This window comes from Phyllostomus discolor, chromosome 3, assembly GCF_004126475.2.
Source record: "Phyllostomus discolor isolate MPI-MPIP mPhyDis1 chromosome 3, mPhyDis1.pri.v3, whole genome shotgun sequence".
Classification (NCBI taxonomy): Eukaryota; Metazoa; Chordata; class Mammalia; order Chiroptera; family Phyllostomidae; genus Phyllostomus; species Phyllostomus discolor.
In genome coordinates this window covers 6,637,727-6,657,949 of record NC_040905.2, presented here as the reverse complement: position 1 = coordinate 6,657,949, position 20,223 = coordinate 6,637,727, and the positions used below count along the sequence as shown (strand labels likewise).

Sequence of the window (20,223 nt, the reverse complement as noted above, 5' to 3'; positions counted from 1 at the left end):
TTCCCCGCTCCCGGGACTGCTCACATGGTTATTGCTTAAAAAAAAATTTTTTTAAGGAACTTTTAAAAAAAATAAGAATTAATATTCTTCTTTTTCGTAAGCAAGACTCGAGTCGGGAGTCGGATGACATAGGGAGACATCTTTTCTTTGTCCCTGTCTGCGTCTGGGATGACAGCGGAGGTGACGAAGATCACAGTGGTTCCCTTTGCTCTCACACTCATGGGGGGTTGTTTTTAGAGGTGGGCAGCTCCAGTGAGCTTGGCCAAAGCCGCCTTTTGTCATTTGAAGGGGAGATGTCATTTGAAGGGGAGACCACGGCAGACCGTGTTGACAGGTTTGACTAATGGCTTTCTCCTCTTTCTCTTCCAGCCATACCTGCTCTCCTTGACAGAGCGCCCCCGAGTCCGAGTCTGCAAAGAGTGCATCCGGGCCCAGGGACAAGTAAGACTTTCCGTCCTTCCCCCGCCTTCGGCGATGCTGTCTGTGCTTTACTGTATTTTAAGCTACTGTCGTTTCCCTGTTGTGTTTGTGGTCACGTAACTGGATGGATGGAGGACAGGTTGGAACTACACAGGCAAAATGAAAGATTCTTTTTCAGGATGTCTTTCTCGGGTTCTCTGCGAGGCTGCTTCTTTAGTTCTCCAGTTGGCTTGTCTCTAGAGGTTAAATAAGGCCAAATTAATGAGAAGGGGAAAAAAGATACAAAAGGTATTGTGAACCAACAGTTAGTTTATGAAATTTAGGAACCTGCCTTTATACACACACACACACACACACACACACACACACATATAAATCCTGTGTTGTATTGTCATCGTTATTTTGAAATATTTCTTTCCTGGGCCATCACATCGACAGTTCCACCTTGTGCTCCAGAATTCTGCCTTCGTGCAAGCTGCCTCCTTTCCTTAAAAGGCCTTTGCTCATCCCCTGCCCGTCCTCTGACGAGCCCCTCCCCGCCCCCGAGACTGGACTTGAACGTCAGCTCTGTGGGGCAGCTTCCACGGGCCTTTCTCCGTTGTTCATGACAGCATTTACGTTTCACCGTGTGTGTCACTACCAGACACAGAACTCAACGTGTTGTATGTGCGACTGTGTGAACCAGTTCATTGTGCTGGGCTTTAAGGCAAAGCCCACGTTTTATGCATCTTCTAAATCTCACACATAAACTTAAAAACACCCCAATCACACAGTCGGTCCCTTCCATTAAACTCCAGGGATGGGCTTTTTCGGCAGCTGAAGTACGCGCTGGAGTCCACCTTTTATGATAAGGGAAGGGAAGACGGTGCACCTGATTAAGTTCAATCCGCTGCTGTTTTGTTGGTAATTCTGGTGTTGGGAAACCATAACTGGGATTTTATGATGAAATTGTAGAGTAAGTTGCTAATAGGAAACGTAAACCATTTCCTCAGACATGGCCCCAAGGGGTGGTTGGACCTGTTTGTCACAAGTGGCATCCACTTGCCAGCTGTGCCAGACCGCAAGCGCGGCAGCCCTCGGCCTCAGAGCACCTGACAAGTTAATCTGCTGCTCATCAACGTGAGGGGTTTGGAAGAGGGACGATTGGTTATGTTTGGGTAACCCCAGGGTGTATGTCACATTCTCCACTCAGCAGACAGTGCGCCTTAGCACTGCCGTCTGTAGGGAAACGAGAAGGAACCTGTGGAGAACGTTTTATCAACGGTGCGTGCTCCAGCCCACACCGGAGCCCTGTCCAGGCACAGGCGTAAGACCCGGCCCTTCAGTCCCCCCAGAGCAGCCGTGGGACTTCCCCACACCTTCGTCTTTGTCAAGTCGGGGCTCCGAGGAGCTCCAGCATTGAGCCTTGTCCAACTACAACCTGTGGGCAGGGCGGACATGGTGAAGAAATTCCCGCCCACCATTCATTCAGCAGGTATTGGTGTTCTAGGTTTGTGATAAACAAAAACACTAGCTAATTGTCTTCCGTGTGTGGTGTGTCACACAGACTCCGACCTCCCGACCCAGGGAGGAATTGTGTCCCTCTTATCTAGAGTCACCTGCCCTCCGTCCCAGGGCTGCGTGGGTAAAGTAACACATCCACAGACGTGTCCGCATCCGTGCGCACCTTCCCCAGGGCCCACGCGTGGCACACGGCTGCCTTGCCCATTCGAGCACCTCGCTGAGATGTGACAGATGCTCGCGCTCCCAGCACCTGGCTGTGTGGCTGTGTGCACGGTCACTGTGTCACAGACTCAATTCTTCAGAAACATTTTCCGGAAAGAATGTGCTATTTTAAAATGTCCCATGAGGATTTTTCAGCCCACACACGTGGGTAGCTGTATATTCACCTATGCAAAGGCGTGGGAATGGGCAAAAACACAGTCAGGATAAGAAGGGTCTTGAGGGGGTTTCGGTTGAAAGAGACATATATGGGCAGGCATGTTCGTGGTGCTTTAGAAAGTAATGGCACAAGCTTACCAGAAAGAACGCTGCTCCTTTGCTGCTGGGGAGAGTGATGAGGATGGGTAGAATCTTCTAGAGAAAAGCAAAACGTGTTTAGTATCTCCGAAGAAGGCAACACCTCGGGTTCTACGTTCCTTGTGTTTTCCAGTAATCTTATTTCTCATTATGTAAGGTCATTCCTTTTCATGGGGTGTATCGCACATCAGTATGAAAGTGTGAGTTTCGTGATCAGTGGCATTTTCACCGCGACTGGAGAAAAATGGCAGTTTTCATTGACTTCCATGTGGAGCACAAACTAGCCCAAGATTTGATGAAAACAGGCATTGTGAACATAAATATCAGTGGCTGAGGTCAGAGTTGGGTTTTGAAAGGATTCCAAAGGATGCCGTATTAGACAGGCACAGCCAATCTGTGTAAGTGCACAAACAACTTTCTTCACAATTGTGGGGTTACTTTTCAATAAAAAACACTGCTACAGAATGAACGTTTACTATAGTAACCATTCTCATGCTTGTTGGGTTCTTCTTGTACTTTCTGAGCTGGATTCTTGTCCTTGCCTCCTAGTTTTTCTCCCCTATGGCCCATGTTTCCCTGTTCCAAGCCATTCTGTTCTCTGCTTCCCCCTCACTCTTCCTCTGAGGCAGCGACACTTCTGCCCAGTCATCTTCTGTAGCTCGCCTGTGTTTTCCAAATCATGAAGAAACTCCTCCTGCTGGCTGTCAGGGGAGGCTACCACATGAGCCCCATGTGCTTTTCTAGACTCATCTCGCTTGTGTACCCTGCATCCGCACGGCTGTGCCCCCGCCTTCCTGCTTCGTGATAGCCATCCCTAACTGCTCCTTTGCCAGAAATTCCCTCGTCTTTGCCTCCCACTCGGGAAAAATCCTTCTCGGATTTTGTCTTTCAGGCATCTTTCGAATATCACTTTATCCATAAAGCTTTTTCCAGTTCCCTCCAAAAATGCCTACTTTCATCCTGGAATCTCCGTAAACTGTTCTTTCTCCTTCCCGAGGAGAGAGAGTGCGTACACCGCTCTGGAAGAACGCGTGCTCTGGAGCAGAACAGCTTGGTTCGCGTCCCGGATCTACCGTGTACTCCTGCGTGAGCTTCTCTGAGTTTTCTAACCTCTCTGTGCCTCAGTTCTGCTGCTTTGCTTCCTTATTTCTAAATAGAGATGCTGATAGTACCTCACTCACAAAGCTATGGTGAGAGTTACAAGTGTGATATATTTAAAGTGATGAGAGTAGTATCCAGTCCTGTGGTATTCATTATCTTCTCTTATGGCTCTTATTTTAGCCCAACAAGTATGAGAAATGAATGGGAAATTTCCCATCCTGTTTTGGATGTTAATATTGTATGTCATTTGTTTCAGCCTAATGGAGACTTTAGCATGCTTTCTGTTTTTTCTTAATACACTGTGCTGTCTCTAAGGATAGGGGCTGTACCTTACCCATCCTTGTAGCCCACAGTACCTGGTCCATGCCAGGTGCTTAGTGAATAGTCATTGGATTTTGCACACATACCAAAAAAATGCAGAAAAAATAGAAGCCCGGCTTTCCCTACTATCTTAACCACTCTTTGGCTGCCCCCGGACACCTCTGTGCCCTCCAGCCATCCTGTATGAGAGAGAGGGGGGTAAAGATAAACAGGAGGGGAAACTTCTCTTGTCTGTTACTATAAATACAGCCTTTCCCAAAGGCGGTCCACAGGACCTTCACTTCAGGTCATGGCTCTGGCTGGCATCATGGTCTAGTCTTGGGACATGTCACAGGCCATCTGTGTGTCATCGCCGTAGTATCGTCCTGGTGCTCCAGCTGCCCACTCCTGCCCGGGGCCCATCCCTGCCTCCACAAGAGCCAAAGGACCCGCTCAGCTGTAAGCATTCTTTTTCATCAGACATTTTCAACCTGAGGATTCCATCAGCTGACAGTACAGCTAAAATAAGCGCAACACAAGAGAAGTGTGTGTGTGCAAGGGTGGCACCGTAAAGGGGAATGCGCAGCATTTGTTTGTTGCAGAGAACTTGAGCTTTGACGTGCATCAGAGAGCCGCACCAGCTCTGGGTTCTGACACTGAAGCTGACATTGAGTTCTGGACAGTCCACTGTTTATAAACAATTCAGCCAATGATTCTGTAAGTAAGCACAGATGATTAGCATCCCTTTTAAGGGAACAGTGTTTATGTTGGCTCTCTCTTGCACCCAAACCAGTGGTGGCCCTTTCTGGCTCTCACACTGCTAATCTCCAGATAATGCCAAGCATCCTATAGAACCTACGCACCCCCTTCCACGCTTCTCTGAAGTGGGAGGCAGGCAGAATTATGTGCTTTATCCAGGAAGAAACAGAGGTACAGGGAAAACTGCTTTCCTGAGTCTCTCAGCTGACCCACAAGAGAATAAAGCAGACACCCGTCAGTGCAGAGCTTGCAAAATCAAGTGTAGGTAATGCATATTATTGACACCTCTAGCAACAATATTCAATTGTCTTAAAATGTGGACTCGGCAGTGACGTTTTTCCAGCCTGAAACCTCCAGAGAATGCCTGCCAGGTTTCCCAGGGTTAGTGCTTTCTTATACGCTGCCCTGCCCTCCCAGGTGACGTTTGGGAGATAAGGATTCTTGGTAAGATAATTATTCAGTCTTAGCTCCTCCTCCAGAAATTTGCTGAGCGCTGGTTGGGGGTAAGTAGATGCTGACCACTTCGTGGAGGAGGGGCCTGGTCTTCTCTGGGTGGGCTCAGGCCTGTGTGAGTGAAGCCTCTGACACAGGAAGTGAGCACACAGTTCAAGGTCAGCCTCCCCAACCACCTGCAGGTCCTTTCTGGTTACAAACATATGTCAAGGTCTCCTCTTTCCCCTGGAACCCGAACAGTGAGAAAATAGTTAGAAATCGGTGGGCATAGGCCTCTATGCAAAGCCTTGATCTTCGGTGTAATTACATTTTTTCTGAAGTCTGGGAAGGATGACCGAACATCTCCCTGAAAATTCCCGGGGCCTTTGTGTTCTCAGTCAACCAGTTCCTGGTTTGGTTTCTCTTCCAAAGCGTGACACACAGTTAGTTGTCAAGGATGAGATCCAAGGCAAACATGCTTTCACCCTGGGTGACCCCTGTGGGTGGTGGACACGTTTTAGTGCCTCTTGGAAGTCAAAGCCTCCCAGGGTTGGTCGTGACCTTTGAGTTTTTCTAGCCCGCAGGCTTCTGACTGGTCTCGGAGCTCAAGAGCTTCAAAGCCAAGGCTGTAACCACTGCCCTTGAGAGAGCTCTGGCTTCCGCACACATACAAGCCTCTAGGAGAGGACCCTGAATCTGTTATTCCAGAAGGGTCTTTGTCCACCCTGGCTCCTTGCGACTATGAACAGCTTCCTCAGATAATGTGCGCTGGTGCCACGTTATCTTAAATTCAGGTGTGCCCTGAATTTAATACAAATCCATCTACATCCTGAGAAGTAGAGTATGCACCACACTTATAAAATGATATATGGAAATCAGCCCTGGCTGGTGTGGCTCAGTGAATTGAACACTGGTCTGCAAGCCAAAAGGTTGCTGGTTCGATTCCCAGGCAGGGCACATGCCTGGGTTGTAGACCAGGTTCCCAATTGGGGGTGTGCAAGAGGCCACCACACATTGATGTTTCTCTCCCTCTCTTTCTCCTTCTCTTCCCCTCTCTCTAAAAATAAATAAATAAAATCTTTTTTAAAAGAGTTATGGAAATTAAACATAGACACCGTGAAATAGTAGTTCAAGTAACAGTGTGCTGCATGGCACATATCTGAGAAAATATATATTTCAACCAGAAATAATTAGCCACTCAAGAAGTGATAATTATTAAACAAAGAATTTATCACTCAGAAAAGAGGTCCTACAACTTCCAAAGGGCTTTTTAAAATATTTATAGGAAGTTAATTTGCATGTAATTCACAATAGATGATACAAAATAAGCCCATTTTTTTGAAGGTCAACAATTATTTAAATAAGGGGCTTCCATGGCAGAGTTGAGCAGCTGCAACATCAACTGTAGCTCTGCAAATTTAAACTGTTTACTCTCTGGCCCTTTAAGAAAACTTCTGTTATAAATGGGAAAATATTATCTCTATAATAAACTAGTTTAGGGAGCTACTCATCATGTTTGTATCAGCTATGGTCTTCCAGTCTCCCGTAGGAAATTATCTTCAGTGTGGTAACTCACATTCACGAGAATACAGGATTCGCTGTACAAATTTACTTCACAGTAAACTCCTATACTGTAAAGTAAGGTTGATAGTATCTCTAATCAATGCAGACGGGTACATTTTATCATAATTGTTATCATTATTCCACGGTACTCCATCAGATGAAAGCTGGGCATCCGTAAATGCTTGGTGACAAATGGGATTGGGCAGCTGCGCTGAGGTGCTTCGTCATCGTCACGTGACATTATCTTAGGGAGAGCCACAGGCAGTGTAACAGCGGCTCCAGTGTGAGGGCAAGCTTAACGTTGCGAATCTGTAGGTCTTCCATGCACTGCGTTCATGCCCAAGAATAAGGACCAGAGACTCTCGGATTAGGGAATTGTGTGCCATCAAAGGCTCCTGACCTCGAGACCTCACGGCCTCCTAATAGATGTTGCGGTTCGGATGCTCGGCCTTCGTGAATCCCCGAGGTATTCTCAAGTCGTGTTCCTGTCTCCATGGCCACAGGTTATCTTTTGGCTCTTCGTGTGTCATGGCAAAGCAGCCTTTAACTATTTGTTTCGGCCTCTCCGAATCTGGATCAATGTGAAAGCAAATCCTTGCAGGCGCGGCCCCCTGTGCTTGCGTCATCAGCTCCTGTGGCTCCGTGCGCCTGTCACCACGCAGCTCCCGCCGGGAAACGGGAAACACCTGGTTAGCATCCTCACTGGGGCTGGACTCTTCTTTTCCTGAACTCCGAAAGCCTTTGACATTGTTGTGCCCCTTTGCCCCGAACTCAAAGGGCTTGTGTACACATGGTGTCTTCCTTTCTAGACCAGGAGCTCTGTTGAGGGCAGTGACTGAGTCCCCCTCGTCTTTCTGTGCTCTGCTCCCTCTCTCGCAACTTCGGCGGGTCTTACACAGAACGAGAGCTTCATATTTGTGAGATGAGTCACACTGAGGTCCGGAATCGCTTGAGGGCCAAGGCAGAAGGGAAGTGGGGAGAGAGCCGTCGGCTTGGAGTTTGTGGTGTTTGAGGCTGGCACTCCCCCCAAACTGAGACCAACACAGATGAGTAACAGTTGTTTCCTCGACTCGGGAGCAGCTGAGGGGAAAAGAAGGCAGGAGGCCCTACCGAAGTCACGGGGGTGTTTGTTCCTATCAGACAGGGGTGGTTATGACCAATGCTGTCACCGGTTTCAGACGGAGTCACCCACTGTGTGCCCAGGACTTTGGAGTCTGGGGGCCGGACACGCGATTGTCGTATGTATGCACCCAGCACCCTGCCAACATGCCAGGAGCTTCGAGCTCCCCATCTGTACACGCAGATATCAACACCGATCTCAGGGGGGGCATGTGCGGAGCAGACAGGCACCCAGAAACATCCCGGGCACGCCTGGGAGTGGGATAAGTGTTTTTTATTATTTTGGCGGCTGCTGCTTCTGCTCCTATTGCTCCTGCTGAAAGAGTAGTGATGGCAGCCGGGGTCGCTGGAAGCGCCTACACTTCCTCTCACCCCGCTTACCAAAACTTAGCTCCTGTTGAAGTTTATTCCTATTTTCTGGGAGGACGGGAAGGACGCTGGATCTAGGATAGCAGATCTCATGTTCGTCATATATTTTTTTAAGGAAATCAAATTCTCACAGACTCCAGAGAATGCCGGCACAGCTCAGGTTGAGAAAAACTCAAATATATTTGTATTTGAATAAATATAAAAATAAATTATATCTATTCAAAAATAAATTTGAATGCTACAGATGTGTCTTTTCACTGTCACCTAACTCTTCAAAACGTGTGAAAATGAAGTCATAGCCCAGAAGCCCCTTGTCTGAGAACCCTCCTTCCGTGTTCTGCTGTCGTTGGCACATCAGTATGGACCAGAGGTAGAGCAGGGGGTGCTGGAAGGGAGGGACTGGCAGGCCTGCCCAACTCCAGCCGGCCTGAGATGAGACATGGGCACCAGGCAAGAAAGAAGGGATGGTGGGCAAGGGGGACGGCAGCCAGGAGGTGGCTTCATTGCTTCGCAGCCTTGCCTCGGGGCTGCCGGTGGGCAAGAGTAGGTAAAACATGTATCCTTATCGCCATGCTTGGCACCTAGTAGAAACCCGTTCCCTTTCCTTCCCCTTCCCCCTGAACAGCCTGCCCTGAGCTATAGGAGACGTGAGGCTGTGCAGATTGCTGAAAGGTGCAGCATCAGAACAAACTCCTCCTACTTTTCCAAAGAACAGCTTCTCCCCCTCCTCAATTGAACTCAGTGCCAGGCCTTTTTCTGTGAACTTCTAGAACATTTACCGCCTGCATGAGTCATTTGGCATGATCATGTACTCTTTTAATAGTAGGATTTCTCTTATAGGTATAGGCTGACACGTTTTTGGAGTCTCGAATGTGTTCAGGTTGCATTATGACTCCCCAGGGGAAAGGGAAAGGAATCACAGGACTTGTGAACACAGCGCACCAGGGAGCTTCTTTCCACGGGGCCACCTGTGACGGCCTCCGTGGCTCCCGGCGTTCCGAGGGGCACGGCTGCCGCTGTGCCCAGGGCTGCGGGCATGCGCGTCTCCCGGCGCTCACACGGTTAGGCTTGGATGTGTGCACTGATCCTCCCCTGAGTCTGAGCGGAGCCTTCCCTAAACATCCACAGGGGTTTCCCGAGGAGGGGCCTGAGGACACGAAGTTTCAGATGCCACGTAGTCCCTGGTCTTGACTTCAGCTGTTGTCCTAGAGGGAGACTGGTGATAGAGAAGACAGAAAAAAAGGAATACAAGGGGAAAGGTAGCCAAGATTACGCAATGTGCTTTTTCTTTGAAAACAGGCCGGGATCGCTGAAAAATGTGCAAATGATTTCATCATTTCTATTCTTGTAATTCTAGCCCCTTAAAAAGGCTATCAAAACATGATTCATCGGTGAGTTCATAATGGTACTTTTTAAAAAAATGGTCACCTTTGGAGGTTACTAGGGCATCTACTCATTATTCTAAAAATGGGTAGATTAAAGGATAAAATCAAGCAATTGCCTTGCATTTTTGTATGAGTTGCATTGCAGGGTAACTGAATAGTTGGTGAAGAAAAGTTGCTTGCTTCCCCCCACCCGCCCTTTATATAGACATAGTCTAGCCAATAAATGCGGATGAAATGGTGGGATTAGAGAAATCATCACTTTGGAACCCCTGATGACATAATGGATTTAGGCAGGATCATCAATGAATGATACAACATTTCTTCGCACTCTGTTCCGGGTGCATCGGGCTGACAGCACTTTGGACCAGACCAATGTTATCGTCACACAATATTGCATGTCCCTCACACGGGAGTTCGCGGCGCCCGATAATGGGCCCTTTCCATGAGAGGTGAACCAAATCAAATTAAGCCTCTAGGTCTTACTGCCAGTTTAGAGGAAATAACAGGGATAGAAGAACATTTTAAATGACTTTTTAAGAATGCAATAAGCTAAAGGAAATTATCTTCAACCAAGAAAAAATTGATGTAATAAGGAGAGGAAATGTCCGGCCTTTGAGCAGACTGAAGAGACGGTGTAGGGGTGTAGTTTGCATTCTGGTTAAAACAAAAAAATGGTCAAAAGACATTGTTCAGATATTTTTGGAAAATTCAAGCACAGACTGGGCATTGGATGGTATTGAGGGACCACTATTAATTTGTCAGGTGTGACACTGGTATTCTTTTATTAGAGACACGTAAGTAAGGAGTCATGGTTGGTAGCAGGTGATGAAAACCGTAGGTAGGGGAGGTGCACAGGATTGGTCAGATGCTGGTGCTTAGTGAAGCTGGGAGAGGAACACGGACTAGTTGATTAAACCATGCTCTGTGTTTTTGTGTGTGCTTGCAAATTCCATACTGAACATACAGTAACTCCTCATGAACAGATGGGCAACCCGAACCCCAAGTAAAGACAATCCACGTTCCCACTGGAACCCATGAGTTCAGCCTCACTAGTGACCAGAGTTCTAGCTCTGAAAGGTGGGGCAAGCCCTTGGAAGAACCCATGAGTCAGAGAATTGCTGTGGGAAAACCAGAAACTGCATTCTGGTTCTGGCTAGCTCGACCCTGTGTGAGTAGTGTGGAAGGGTGTGGTCCACTAACGCTGCACGGAGCAGGGGAAATCAAAGAACGCCAAGGTTTCAGGAAACGTTTCCAGCCAGGGGCTTTGGGCAAGCGAGCGAGAGGTGCGCTGGGAATGGAGTGTCCGCCCCATCGAGGTCAGCACGTCGGCAGGTGCTCTCTTGTAGCTGACTGTCCGTGAACCCAGCACACGTGACCCTGGCACGCTCCGCTCATCCCCCGTTCCTCTCGTTGCCAGACTGGGTTCATGCCCATATGTTAAGGACAATAGTGGCTTTCAGACCTCAGCTGACCGGGTGAGGTATGTGAGCAAAACACAGGTCTAACCTGCACGAGAGTTCAGTTCCGTGGGAACAGAGATGCCTGCTTGGTCCCTTGCAGCACGGTTGGGCCCCTAGAAGTGGCCCACGGTGGGTGTGCATGAACTCTGTCTTAAGGGCACGAAGGGTCCTGCGGGACAGAAGTTCTCTGTGCTTGGGTGAGTCATCATCCTGTAGGCTCACAGTCTAGAGAGAAAGTATGGTCATGGTGTTAGTCCTGCAAGCCGACTTGAGATGCTTGGGGGTGCCCTGCAGCACGTCGGGTCAAGCGAGGACATCGCCGAGACCCCGTAGTGGCCGTCAGCATGCTAGTCTGTGTTACCTTGCCCCACCTAGGTATTCAAATCAGGGAATTGCCCAAAATTGTGCGAAGCAGACTGGGAATTTTGCCTCCCATACTTTCCCATGTAGGGGTTTGGGGGTTTTATTTATTTTTTCTTTGGTTTATTTGGTATCTGAAATTGTTGTTCAGATAAGCGTCGTAAGACCACGGCTCTTCCATTACCATGAATTTCTGCTCTTACCCGAGAAGGTAAATGAGTCACTGGAAGTGAAACGGTTCCAGCCCCTTTCGTACACCACAAACACAGCCTTAGCTCCGACTGTAATTATAGTGTGTGGGTGATGCTGATGAGAAGATAGTATAATTATAACGTTACGGCGGAGAACCGTCGAAGTCGAAAACACTCAGATGTACTGTGCAAAGTTGAAAATGGGATTAAGGGCCTCTTTCAATATGAATAAGACTAATTAGCTCACGGCAGCCCACAGCTCCGTAGTACGGTATTAGCAGTGTAATCAAATCCAGGGCCAAAGTAAAAGCGAAGGGAAACCCTGATGCCTTTCGTATGTTCCCGTGAGACGGACACGAACGCGAGTGCAGATCGGAGAAGCTGGTCAGCGTGAAGGATGAGCGAATACGATCACAAGAAGGTGGTAGCTTAGGGAAAAAAAAAAACAGCGTCCCGGCTGGTTTTCCCCTCTTCCTTCCTGGCAGAAGGAACTCACGTAGATACATCAAGGGCCTGAGGGTTTAGATCCCTGCACGCGGCTTTCCTTCCTGCGTTTCAGACTTGCCCGTGGGTCCTAGACCCTCTGCTGCCACAGATGTGAAGCACAGTGTCCTCCGTCTTGATCGGGGCCCGGATGGCACTGCGTGCATGTGTCCAGTCATTGAATGTCAAGTCGGATTTGTGTTTTCACTGTGTGTAAAATTTATTGCAACTGGAAATTTTTTTTTTTTTACTTATTGACCGGAGATTGCTAGCACCAAGAAATGTGGGGGCGTAGAAAGAGCGTCGTCAGGAGGCCTGGCCTCGCTCCGCCGTGTGGAGTCGTGGGCCCCCTGAAGCCCGCGTTCTTTCTTTCCCAAAGTGGGAATGTTCGCATGTGTACGCTCACCTGCACAGAGGTGAGGTGTGGCAGAGAAATGCGCATGCCCTGCAAGTGTCCCAGGGCTCCGTAGATCATAAGGAGGTCTGAGGTCTGTTCTCCAAGGAGAGGATTTTAGGGGCTGCTCCCAGCAGTGAAATGGGCCGGCGGAGCAGCTCCCTACAGAACCAGACTCTCGCGCCGTTTGAAGAGGGACGTGGCCAGTGGGGCCTGGGGTTTCCAGGTGCACGTGGATGTGCGTGGATGTGTTTTGGAGGATGAAAGGGAAGGTAGTTTGTCTTTCCGATTTCATCTCTGTGCCTCACTTGTCTTAGAGCGTATTCTTTTTTTAAAAAAGATTTTATTTACTTTTAGAGAGGGAAGGGAGGGAGAAAGAGAGAGAGAGAGAGAGAGAAACATCAATGTGTGGTTGCTGGGGGTTATGGCCTGCAACCCAGGCATGTGCCCTGACTGGGAATCGAACCTGTGACACTTTGGTTCCCAGCTCACACTCAATCCACTGAGCTACGCCAGCCAGGGCTGAGCCTATTCTTCTCTTGAACCCCAGTTTCAAAACCAAGACTCCTTACCTCCCCGCTTTGTTAATGACACTAGAAAACTGGGATTTCCTGTCTTACCCCACTCCCTTGGTCTGTGATGGTTCTTAATGTACAGTAGTAGTAGCAGTAGCAGTAATTATTTTATTTTTATTAGTATTAAGGAAGGCGAGGAGAAATAGAAATGAATACAAATAGCTCTAGCCCCCGACCAGCAGCTTGCGCAGAAGCTGCCTGCAGACTCGGGTTGCCTCCCCTTTGCCTGCTTTGTGGCGTCCGCAACCCACCGCAACATCCCGCGATACCTGCCGCCCTTGTAAGATCTTCTCTTAAACCTGACCAATACTATCTCCTCTTCCTGGTATCAGTAGTGACAGTCCTTTCTGCCTGCGAGCACCGCTGGTTTTCCTAAAATCTCCCTCAAACGAGAGGGACATTGGAAAAATGCAACGGCAAGGAGCCGCCCTCGCGGACTCTGCGTACCTACTGCTGCTTGCGTGCCGTGGGACTTTGGACGAGTCGCTTACCTCCGAGCTCAAGAAGCTGCTGATCTGTATACGAGGGTAACTCCTGCCTACGTTGTAAGCTTGTGTGAAAATTTCCACTGAGCATGAGATGAAGTTGCTTCCTCTTTCTCTCCAGCTCTGAAAATATGTGGTGTAGGAAGTCGTTAACATTTCATTAACACAAGGGAAAAGTATATAAATATAGCAAACCCAAGGTCTGAGTTCTTTCAGAATATTTTTAAAGGAGTACTAATTTGGAATTTTATACATGGAATAGGAGTATTTGTAAAATCGTAATAACAATAATTGACTTAAAATAAACAAAGACCTTAGTTAATATATCTGGGGGGAAAACCAAAGTTAAAATATTCAGCAAAAGAGGAAATTATTAAAGGGCCCTGGGTATTTTGCAAAGTAATACAGAAACCATAAAAACCCCATTCAAGAGGCAAAGCCAAAAAGGCTGGTTCTCTTCGAAGGGTTCTTGAAAACAGACGTTTGGAAAATTACTGTCTATTCTCTGGGCCTTATTTCCCTCTCTGGGCCTTATTGCCCACTCTGGGTAAGCAGCCTCTGCATGTAGCGTAACTAAAGGTGATGATATGATTTCTCAGAGCTGGCTAAAAAATTAAATCCAAACACCATTATCCTGGGCATGGAGTGGGGTGATTTCTGCAGACATTTTGAAAATAATGTAGCCCAATACAAGGGTTCGGTTGGACTGTTACAAAGCCATGTGACAGGCTGAGAAAACTGAGACTCTTGAAAATCCTGTCCACTTTGGTGGTAGCCAGCTCTCCAGGGGAGAACCCAGAGGTCCTTGCTGTAGGAAAGGTAGGTTTCAGTTGGGAGGAAAGACTGGAAAGGTGGGCTTCCATCTTCGACCTCCTGGTGACTGGGGAGTACTTCCTGAGCACCTGTCCCAGGCATGAAAGGGTCTTGCGTGGCCCGGGAGGGGGATGGTTTAGGCGGTCAGGGGTTGGAAAGGAAGAAGTTATGGCCGCCATGCCTGAAGTACTCACAGTGTATTGCGTGCCCTTTATCCCCGTTTTCCCGACACCGCGGTGTTATTCGGAGTCAAGCAAGAGGCTCTTTGCACTGACTGCTGGGGATAGTGTTACAGGGAGCAGCGGCGACACCAGCTAGTGCTCCCGTGACACTGGCTCCCCCGGCGTCTGCCGTGGCCTGGGGCGTGTGCAAGCGAGGACAGGAGAGTGCCAGCCCCAGCCAGTTTCCAGATAATGAAGTTATTTGCTCCAAACATTTTCACTGTATTATTAAATTAGACTGGTTGGGGACTGAAAGTAATAAGATTTAGATTCCTAGGAGGCTCATGAATTAATTAAACTCTGAAGATAATCCCCGAGGAAGAGTTTGAAACAACTTTTTGAGCAGTCACCAGTTTATTGGAATTTATTTAAAACCTCTCAACCTGCTCACTTTTGAAAATGATGTTACTTAAATATAGGAATGCTGGCTTACTGATTAAAATTATGTTTTCTTACTCTGTGACCACACCAAGTACTAATCATTGAAATAAAATCTGTGAGATTAAGGACTGCAAGAATAATATATAGCATACGGAAGCCTTGCTCCGTGAAACACCATTGCTGTCATTGTGCCTGACCTTTGACCCTGAACCAGACTCCCCAAATAAGTGGGCCACAGAGCCTTGGTCTTGAGCACCTTCCCAAGCATTGTAAATTCATGGGGGCCAGCGGCCACAAGGCATGAACTCCAAGGAGGTTTTATGTGGTTATAGCTCCGCATCAGAACCAGCTGGACTCGCCACTTAGCTGCTCGATGGGGACCCTGCTGGAAGAAAGCAGAGTTGTCAAATAGGGGTCGTGGGAATAGTGGTCGCTCGATTTCTCCCAGCCTCACAGAAAGGGTCCTGCTTGGGTATGAAAAGTCCCGAGCATGACTCTGGAAGACTTTCACCCCCGTTGACAAGGCTTGGTGGGGTTCCTGGGGCTGAGCGCTGAAGAAGCCCCCACTGCGCACGCATTCCCGTCAGTGCGCCTGGTTCACGTCGGGGAGGAAAAGCCTGTTTTATCGCAGCGGGGTCCTGAGGGACCTCCAGTCTCTACTCAGCCGTATCTCTAAGCTCTCCATCGCCTTCCTGGCATCTTGCCGATGCCAAAGGTGTTGGGAACCTCAGATTCTCAAGGCTGGTTGGGTTCTGAGTGGGTGGCCTGTGCAGTGTTGAGAACGAAACAGAGACTTCAGAGCAGGGCAGCCTTTTGTGGGCAGGGGAATGTAGGAACAGGCCAGGGGCCCAAGTTAGTTCTGAGACACACGTGGGCCAAGAGACGGGCTTCTGACACCCTCAGCGGGGTCACAGTATGTCCCAGAGCAAGGAGAAAGGAGCAAGACTCACTGCTTAGAGTGTTCGGTCTCTCCCCTCTCCTCTCCCCCATTTCCACTGGCGCCCCCTAGTGCATCAATGCAGTAAGTTTGCGCGCTCAAATATTTTTTCCAGACTGATTACATTCATCGAGAAGATGGATGGTAGTTGTTGTGTTTTTTTTTAAGATTTTATTTATTTTTTAGAGAGGGAAGGGAGATAGAAAGAGAGAGGGAGAGAAACATCAATGTGCAGTTGCTGGGGGCCGTGGCCTGCAACCCAGGCATGTGCCCTGACTGGGAATTGAACCTGTGATGCTTTGGTTCGCAGCCCGCGCTCAATCTACTGAGCTACACCAGCCAGGGGATGGTAGTTTTTATATTAAAAGGGAAAAGTCGTATGAGCTGATTTCGTCTGGTGGAACTTCGGCTGTGTTCTCAACTTTAGCATCACGTCCCGGCGCAAGTGGTTTTGAAATGCGGTTTCCAACCTGGTAGGATATTTGCCTCCCTCTTGAATTAAACTCTTGGTGTAAGACAATGAGCCAGGGGAGAAGGGGGCACAGGGGTGGAAAATGGGGGACATTTGTAATAGCATAAAAAAAAACAGCCACAGAAATACACAAGAAAAGACGTTGTTTTAAATTCTGTCATTCTGTTTGTAAATTAATTTTATTTTAATTGTTGTTCAAGTACAGTTTTCTGCCTTTTACCCCCATCCCAGCCCACCCCCCCAGCCCTCCTTTCTTCCCTCCCATCTCCACCCCTCTCCTTGTTATTGTCCATGTGTCCTTTATATTTGTTCCTGCAAACCCTTCCCCCCTTCCCCTGAAATTCCCTCCTCTCTCCCTTCTGGTCACTGTCAGCCTGTTCTCAATTTCAGTGCCTGTGGTTATGTTTTGCTTGTTTGTTTGTTTCGTTGACTAGGTTCCTGTTAATGAGCTCGATACTAAACTATTTGGGGGCGTCCTTCACTTGTGTTTATTTTTGTTGATACTTTCTTTTGGATGATTTGTAGAACTGGGCTGATACGCAACTTTAAAATTACAAATCATAAACCAAAATTTGTGGTTTCAAAATTAAAAGCTGGTAAACTCCCTGCTGCAAGGACTGTACTTGCAAGCCATTTGCCGGTAAAATGCTGCACAGACCCTAGCGCGCCTGGACCCAGCAAATGCGGTGACAGTGCTGGATGTCGTATCCTAGACAGTTGTGACAACCTTCAGACTTCAATTCTTCACTGGAGGTTTTGACCTTGAAAAATAAAACTTAGTCTTTAAATGCCGCTCTTTCACACGGTCTTGAGAAGTGCTGACACTTCCACAGAGTGAGTTTCCAGAAGTGCCGTCTGCGTGTGGAGGGGCGGGGTGGCCGGCGGGGTCTCTGCTCTGTTTGGGGCCGACTTCCCAAGGCCGTGTTTCTATTTCTTCTTCTTACCGTGTGATGTCACCGACCTCACAAGGCCGGAGTACTGCTCACGTCACAGAGAGGCCACAATGGATTGTGTTCCTTCGTCATCAGATACGAGATTTCATAAAACACTCACAACATTGTTACTGGAGGCAGCATTGCAAGGAAGTTTTGGAATCATGGAAAGAAGCGAGAAGGAAAGGTGGTTTTCATTCCCAGTGTTGAAGATGTGCATCATCAGACTCACCACCTGGAAGTACTTTATCATCATCATAATATTTGCGTCTTGTTCACCGTGTCCTAGTCTAAGCCCTTCACATAGGTTCAACCATGAGTAGTCTGCATAGCCGTTCTGCGTGGTCGGTACCGTTATCCTCATTTAACAGACGAGGAGACTTAGGCCGGGAGAGTAAGGGACTTGCTCCCAGCACCCAGCAGAGCCTGACTCCAACCCAGGCATCCTGGCTCACGCCCGTCCTCGTTACTGCTGTGCCGTGCTGCCTCTTCTGACCTTCTGGATGTACCTCTTCCTGTGGAATCGTGGGAAGCAGCATTATCAAGATGCAGACAGTGGGGGCTTTGAAAGAGGACTTCCTATGCGTGGCACTTCCCATCTCCAGGCCAAAGATTTCCCATTTTGCCGAGGGGTTCTGCCACATCCATGCCACACTACTTGTTGAAAGAACCGAATGAGATAAAACACCCAGAGCTTTGAGAACAGGGCCTGGCAGATAAAGTACCCAATAAGTGTTAGATCTTGTTATCATCATCAATACATCAACTTTTGTTAGTGAGTGATGGTAGCCAGGTTTCCTGAGTGAGAGTTGGTAAACTTCTATTCAAAAGGCACTTTTTAAAGTTTATCTCCCAGTAATTGAGTGAGATTACGCTTACCATTCTTATTTCATAAAGTTGGAGGAAACCCAGGCTACAAGAAAATGTGTTGCGTTTCTGGAGTCAAACAAGCCATCGTTCAAACTCACGGTGCAATGGCTGCAAAGGCTCAGCTCCTTCCACCCGCCCCGCCCCCCACCCCCTGTCTTGTTCTAAACCCTGGTTTGTCCAGCCATAGCCTGCTGGTTCATCAAAAAACACTGATGCGAGACAGAGGGGAAAAACCAGAGCTGGTGAGATTGCATCGTGGGCATGGTAACAAACACACTGCGGCTGGCTCCGTGGGCTCCGTGGACAATGGCCATGCTGCTCGGTGTTAAGACCCGTTCCAGCCCATCAATAAAGTGGCATTAATAATCCCAGCAGCACGAGGTGCCCCCCTCCAGAGAGTCTCGGTTGCTATAGGAAGCGGCGGCTCTGGCTCCTCATTGAGAGTGGCTGCTTCTCGAATCGGTGCTGAGCCCTTGCTCCCGGAGGATGTGAATCCGCCTCCATGGGGGATGTGGAGCGCAACAGCTGACCTGAGCACTTGTCGCTGCTGACACCCCCATAAAATCTGTCTGAAGACAGGAACTCTGTGTTCTGGCGAACCAAATGAGTATTTCCTGTCTGTTGACCCACAACTTCAGGAGCACTAAATCATCAGTATAGAAAGATTCCTTGACTCCCCTCGGTTATGGCGACTGTAGTTCTGCTAAATGCTCAAAAGGAATGCCTGCCTGTTTCCTTTTGGCCCGATGCTCTCGCCATCCCCTCTTCTTTCCTGCTTCCTCTGTGCTTTTACTTTTTCGCTCATCTGGTCTCCAGGGCTACCTTGAATTTCTGAACCAGAAGGGCGGCTCGAAATGCCCTGGTTGTGAATTTCAGAGATCTGGTACAAATCTTCCTTCTGCCTCTTAGCAGCAGAATGAACTTAGATTAGACCTTTGACCTCTTTAGAGTCTTTTATTCCCCATCTACCAAATAGGGATGATACTGCCTTCTGTGGCCGCCTGGAGCGTTAACTGTTATGTGTTTCTGGAACACGGTTGCATGCAGTGTTCGTGGAATCTGCACCCTTGCCCTGCTCCCCACGTAGGCAAAGCCATGTCCCAAAAGACCCAAAACAAGTTGTCCTCTTCAAGATGAAGATGTACAATCTCTTCTTAAATGTATTCAATCCGAGTGTCTGATTTCCTTTGTGAACCAGAAGTTGTCTTGCATCTTCCTGGAGTTCACAACTGTCTTTCCAATGTGAGCCCCTGATGACCGCAGGCCAGCACGAGAACCTCTGATCTTCTCTCTTCTCCTTTTCTGGATGACCAGACAGCGTGTTCTTCCTGAGAGCTGAGACCCAGAAGTATACCAATGCACTAGGGGAATCAGAAACAGCGATTCCTGAGCCGCTCCCAGAGAACCGAATTGGCAGGTCCCCCAGGGACATGGATTGGTCCAGCTCCCGGGTTGTCCTGGAGTGGGCAGAGCACAGCCCAGGACCACACTCTGGGAACGCGGGCCACTACAAAGGGCAGGTGGCTTCTGTAGTAGAGTGCGTGCAACCAGCGATGATGGCCTCTCAGCCAAGCTCTGCAAAGAAAAGGGAGCCGACATAGAGGATGACCGACCATCAGGGCCATGGAAACCCCTGACCTGGGGTGGTGGGGGGACTCCCCTTGGCCTCTCGCAAATGCCAGGCTGTTTTCTTCAGACCTACGTCAACCTTTCATTTTGAAGCCATTCCTTATTCTCTGGTACAATTCCTTATTCTCTGGTTCAAAACAGAGAGGCACATTTTTAGTAATACTCCTGCTTGTGAGTGTTCACTGGAAAGGATTTAATGACATGAATAAGCACTTCTCTTACCCTGTAGTACCTTTCTGCTCCGACATCCGAGTCCTTCCTTTGCACATAATTGCATTTGATCTGACGGGCAATGCCTCCACTTTAACATTCCTTTCACCCTGGCTTGTGCTTCCAACAGAGCAGTCCTTTAAGGATGAAGGCACTTGGAGAATGAGTTATGAAGGCATAAGGAGCCCAGGTCTGTGCCCTGGGTGTGTGGGTCTAAATGCGTCCCTGGTAAGTTGGTCCTCAGGAGGAAGGATAAAATCAGGATATGTAGAAGGAAACGAACAGAGTCTGAATAATGAGGATTTGGGATTCTAAGCCCAGTAGTAGCGTTGGGCCCCCCTGA

General features: G+C 48.4%; 1 protein-coding gene across 1 annotated transcript in view; it reads left to right on the top strand.

Moving 5' to 3' along the window:
* The window catches only part of GHR (growth hormone receptor), a 217,585-nt gene that overhangs the window by 158,640 nt on the left and 38,722 nt on the right, over positions 1-20,223 (top strand). The window contains exon 3 of the mRNA XM_028529502.2: positions 370-441. Within this exon, the coding sequence (XP_028385303.2) occupies positions 370-441 (72 nt within the window). The remainder of the gene's footprint in view (positions 1-369; positions 442-20,223) is intronic.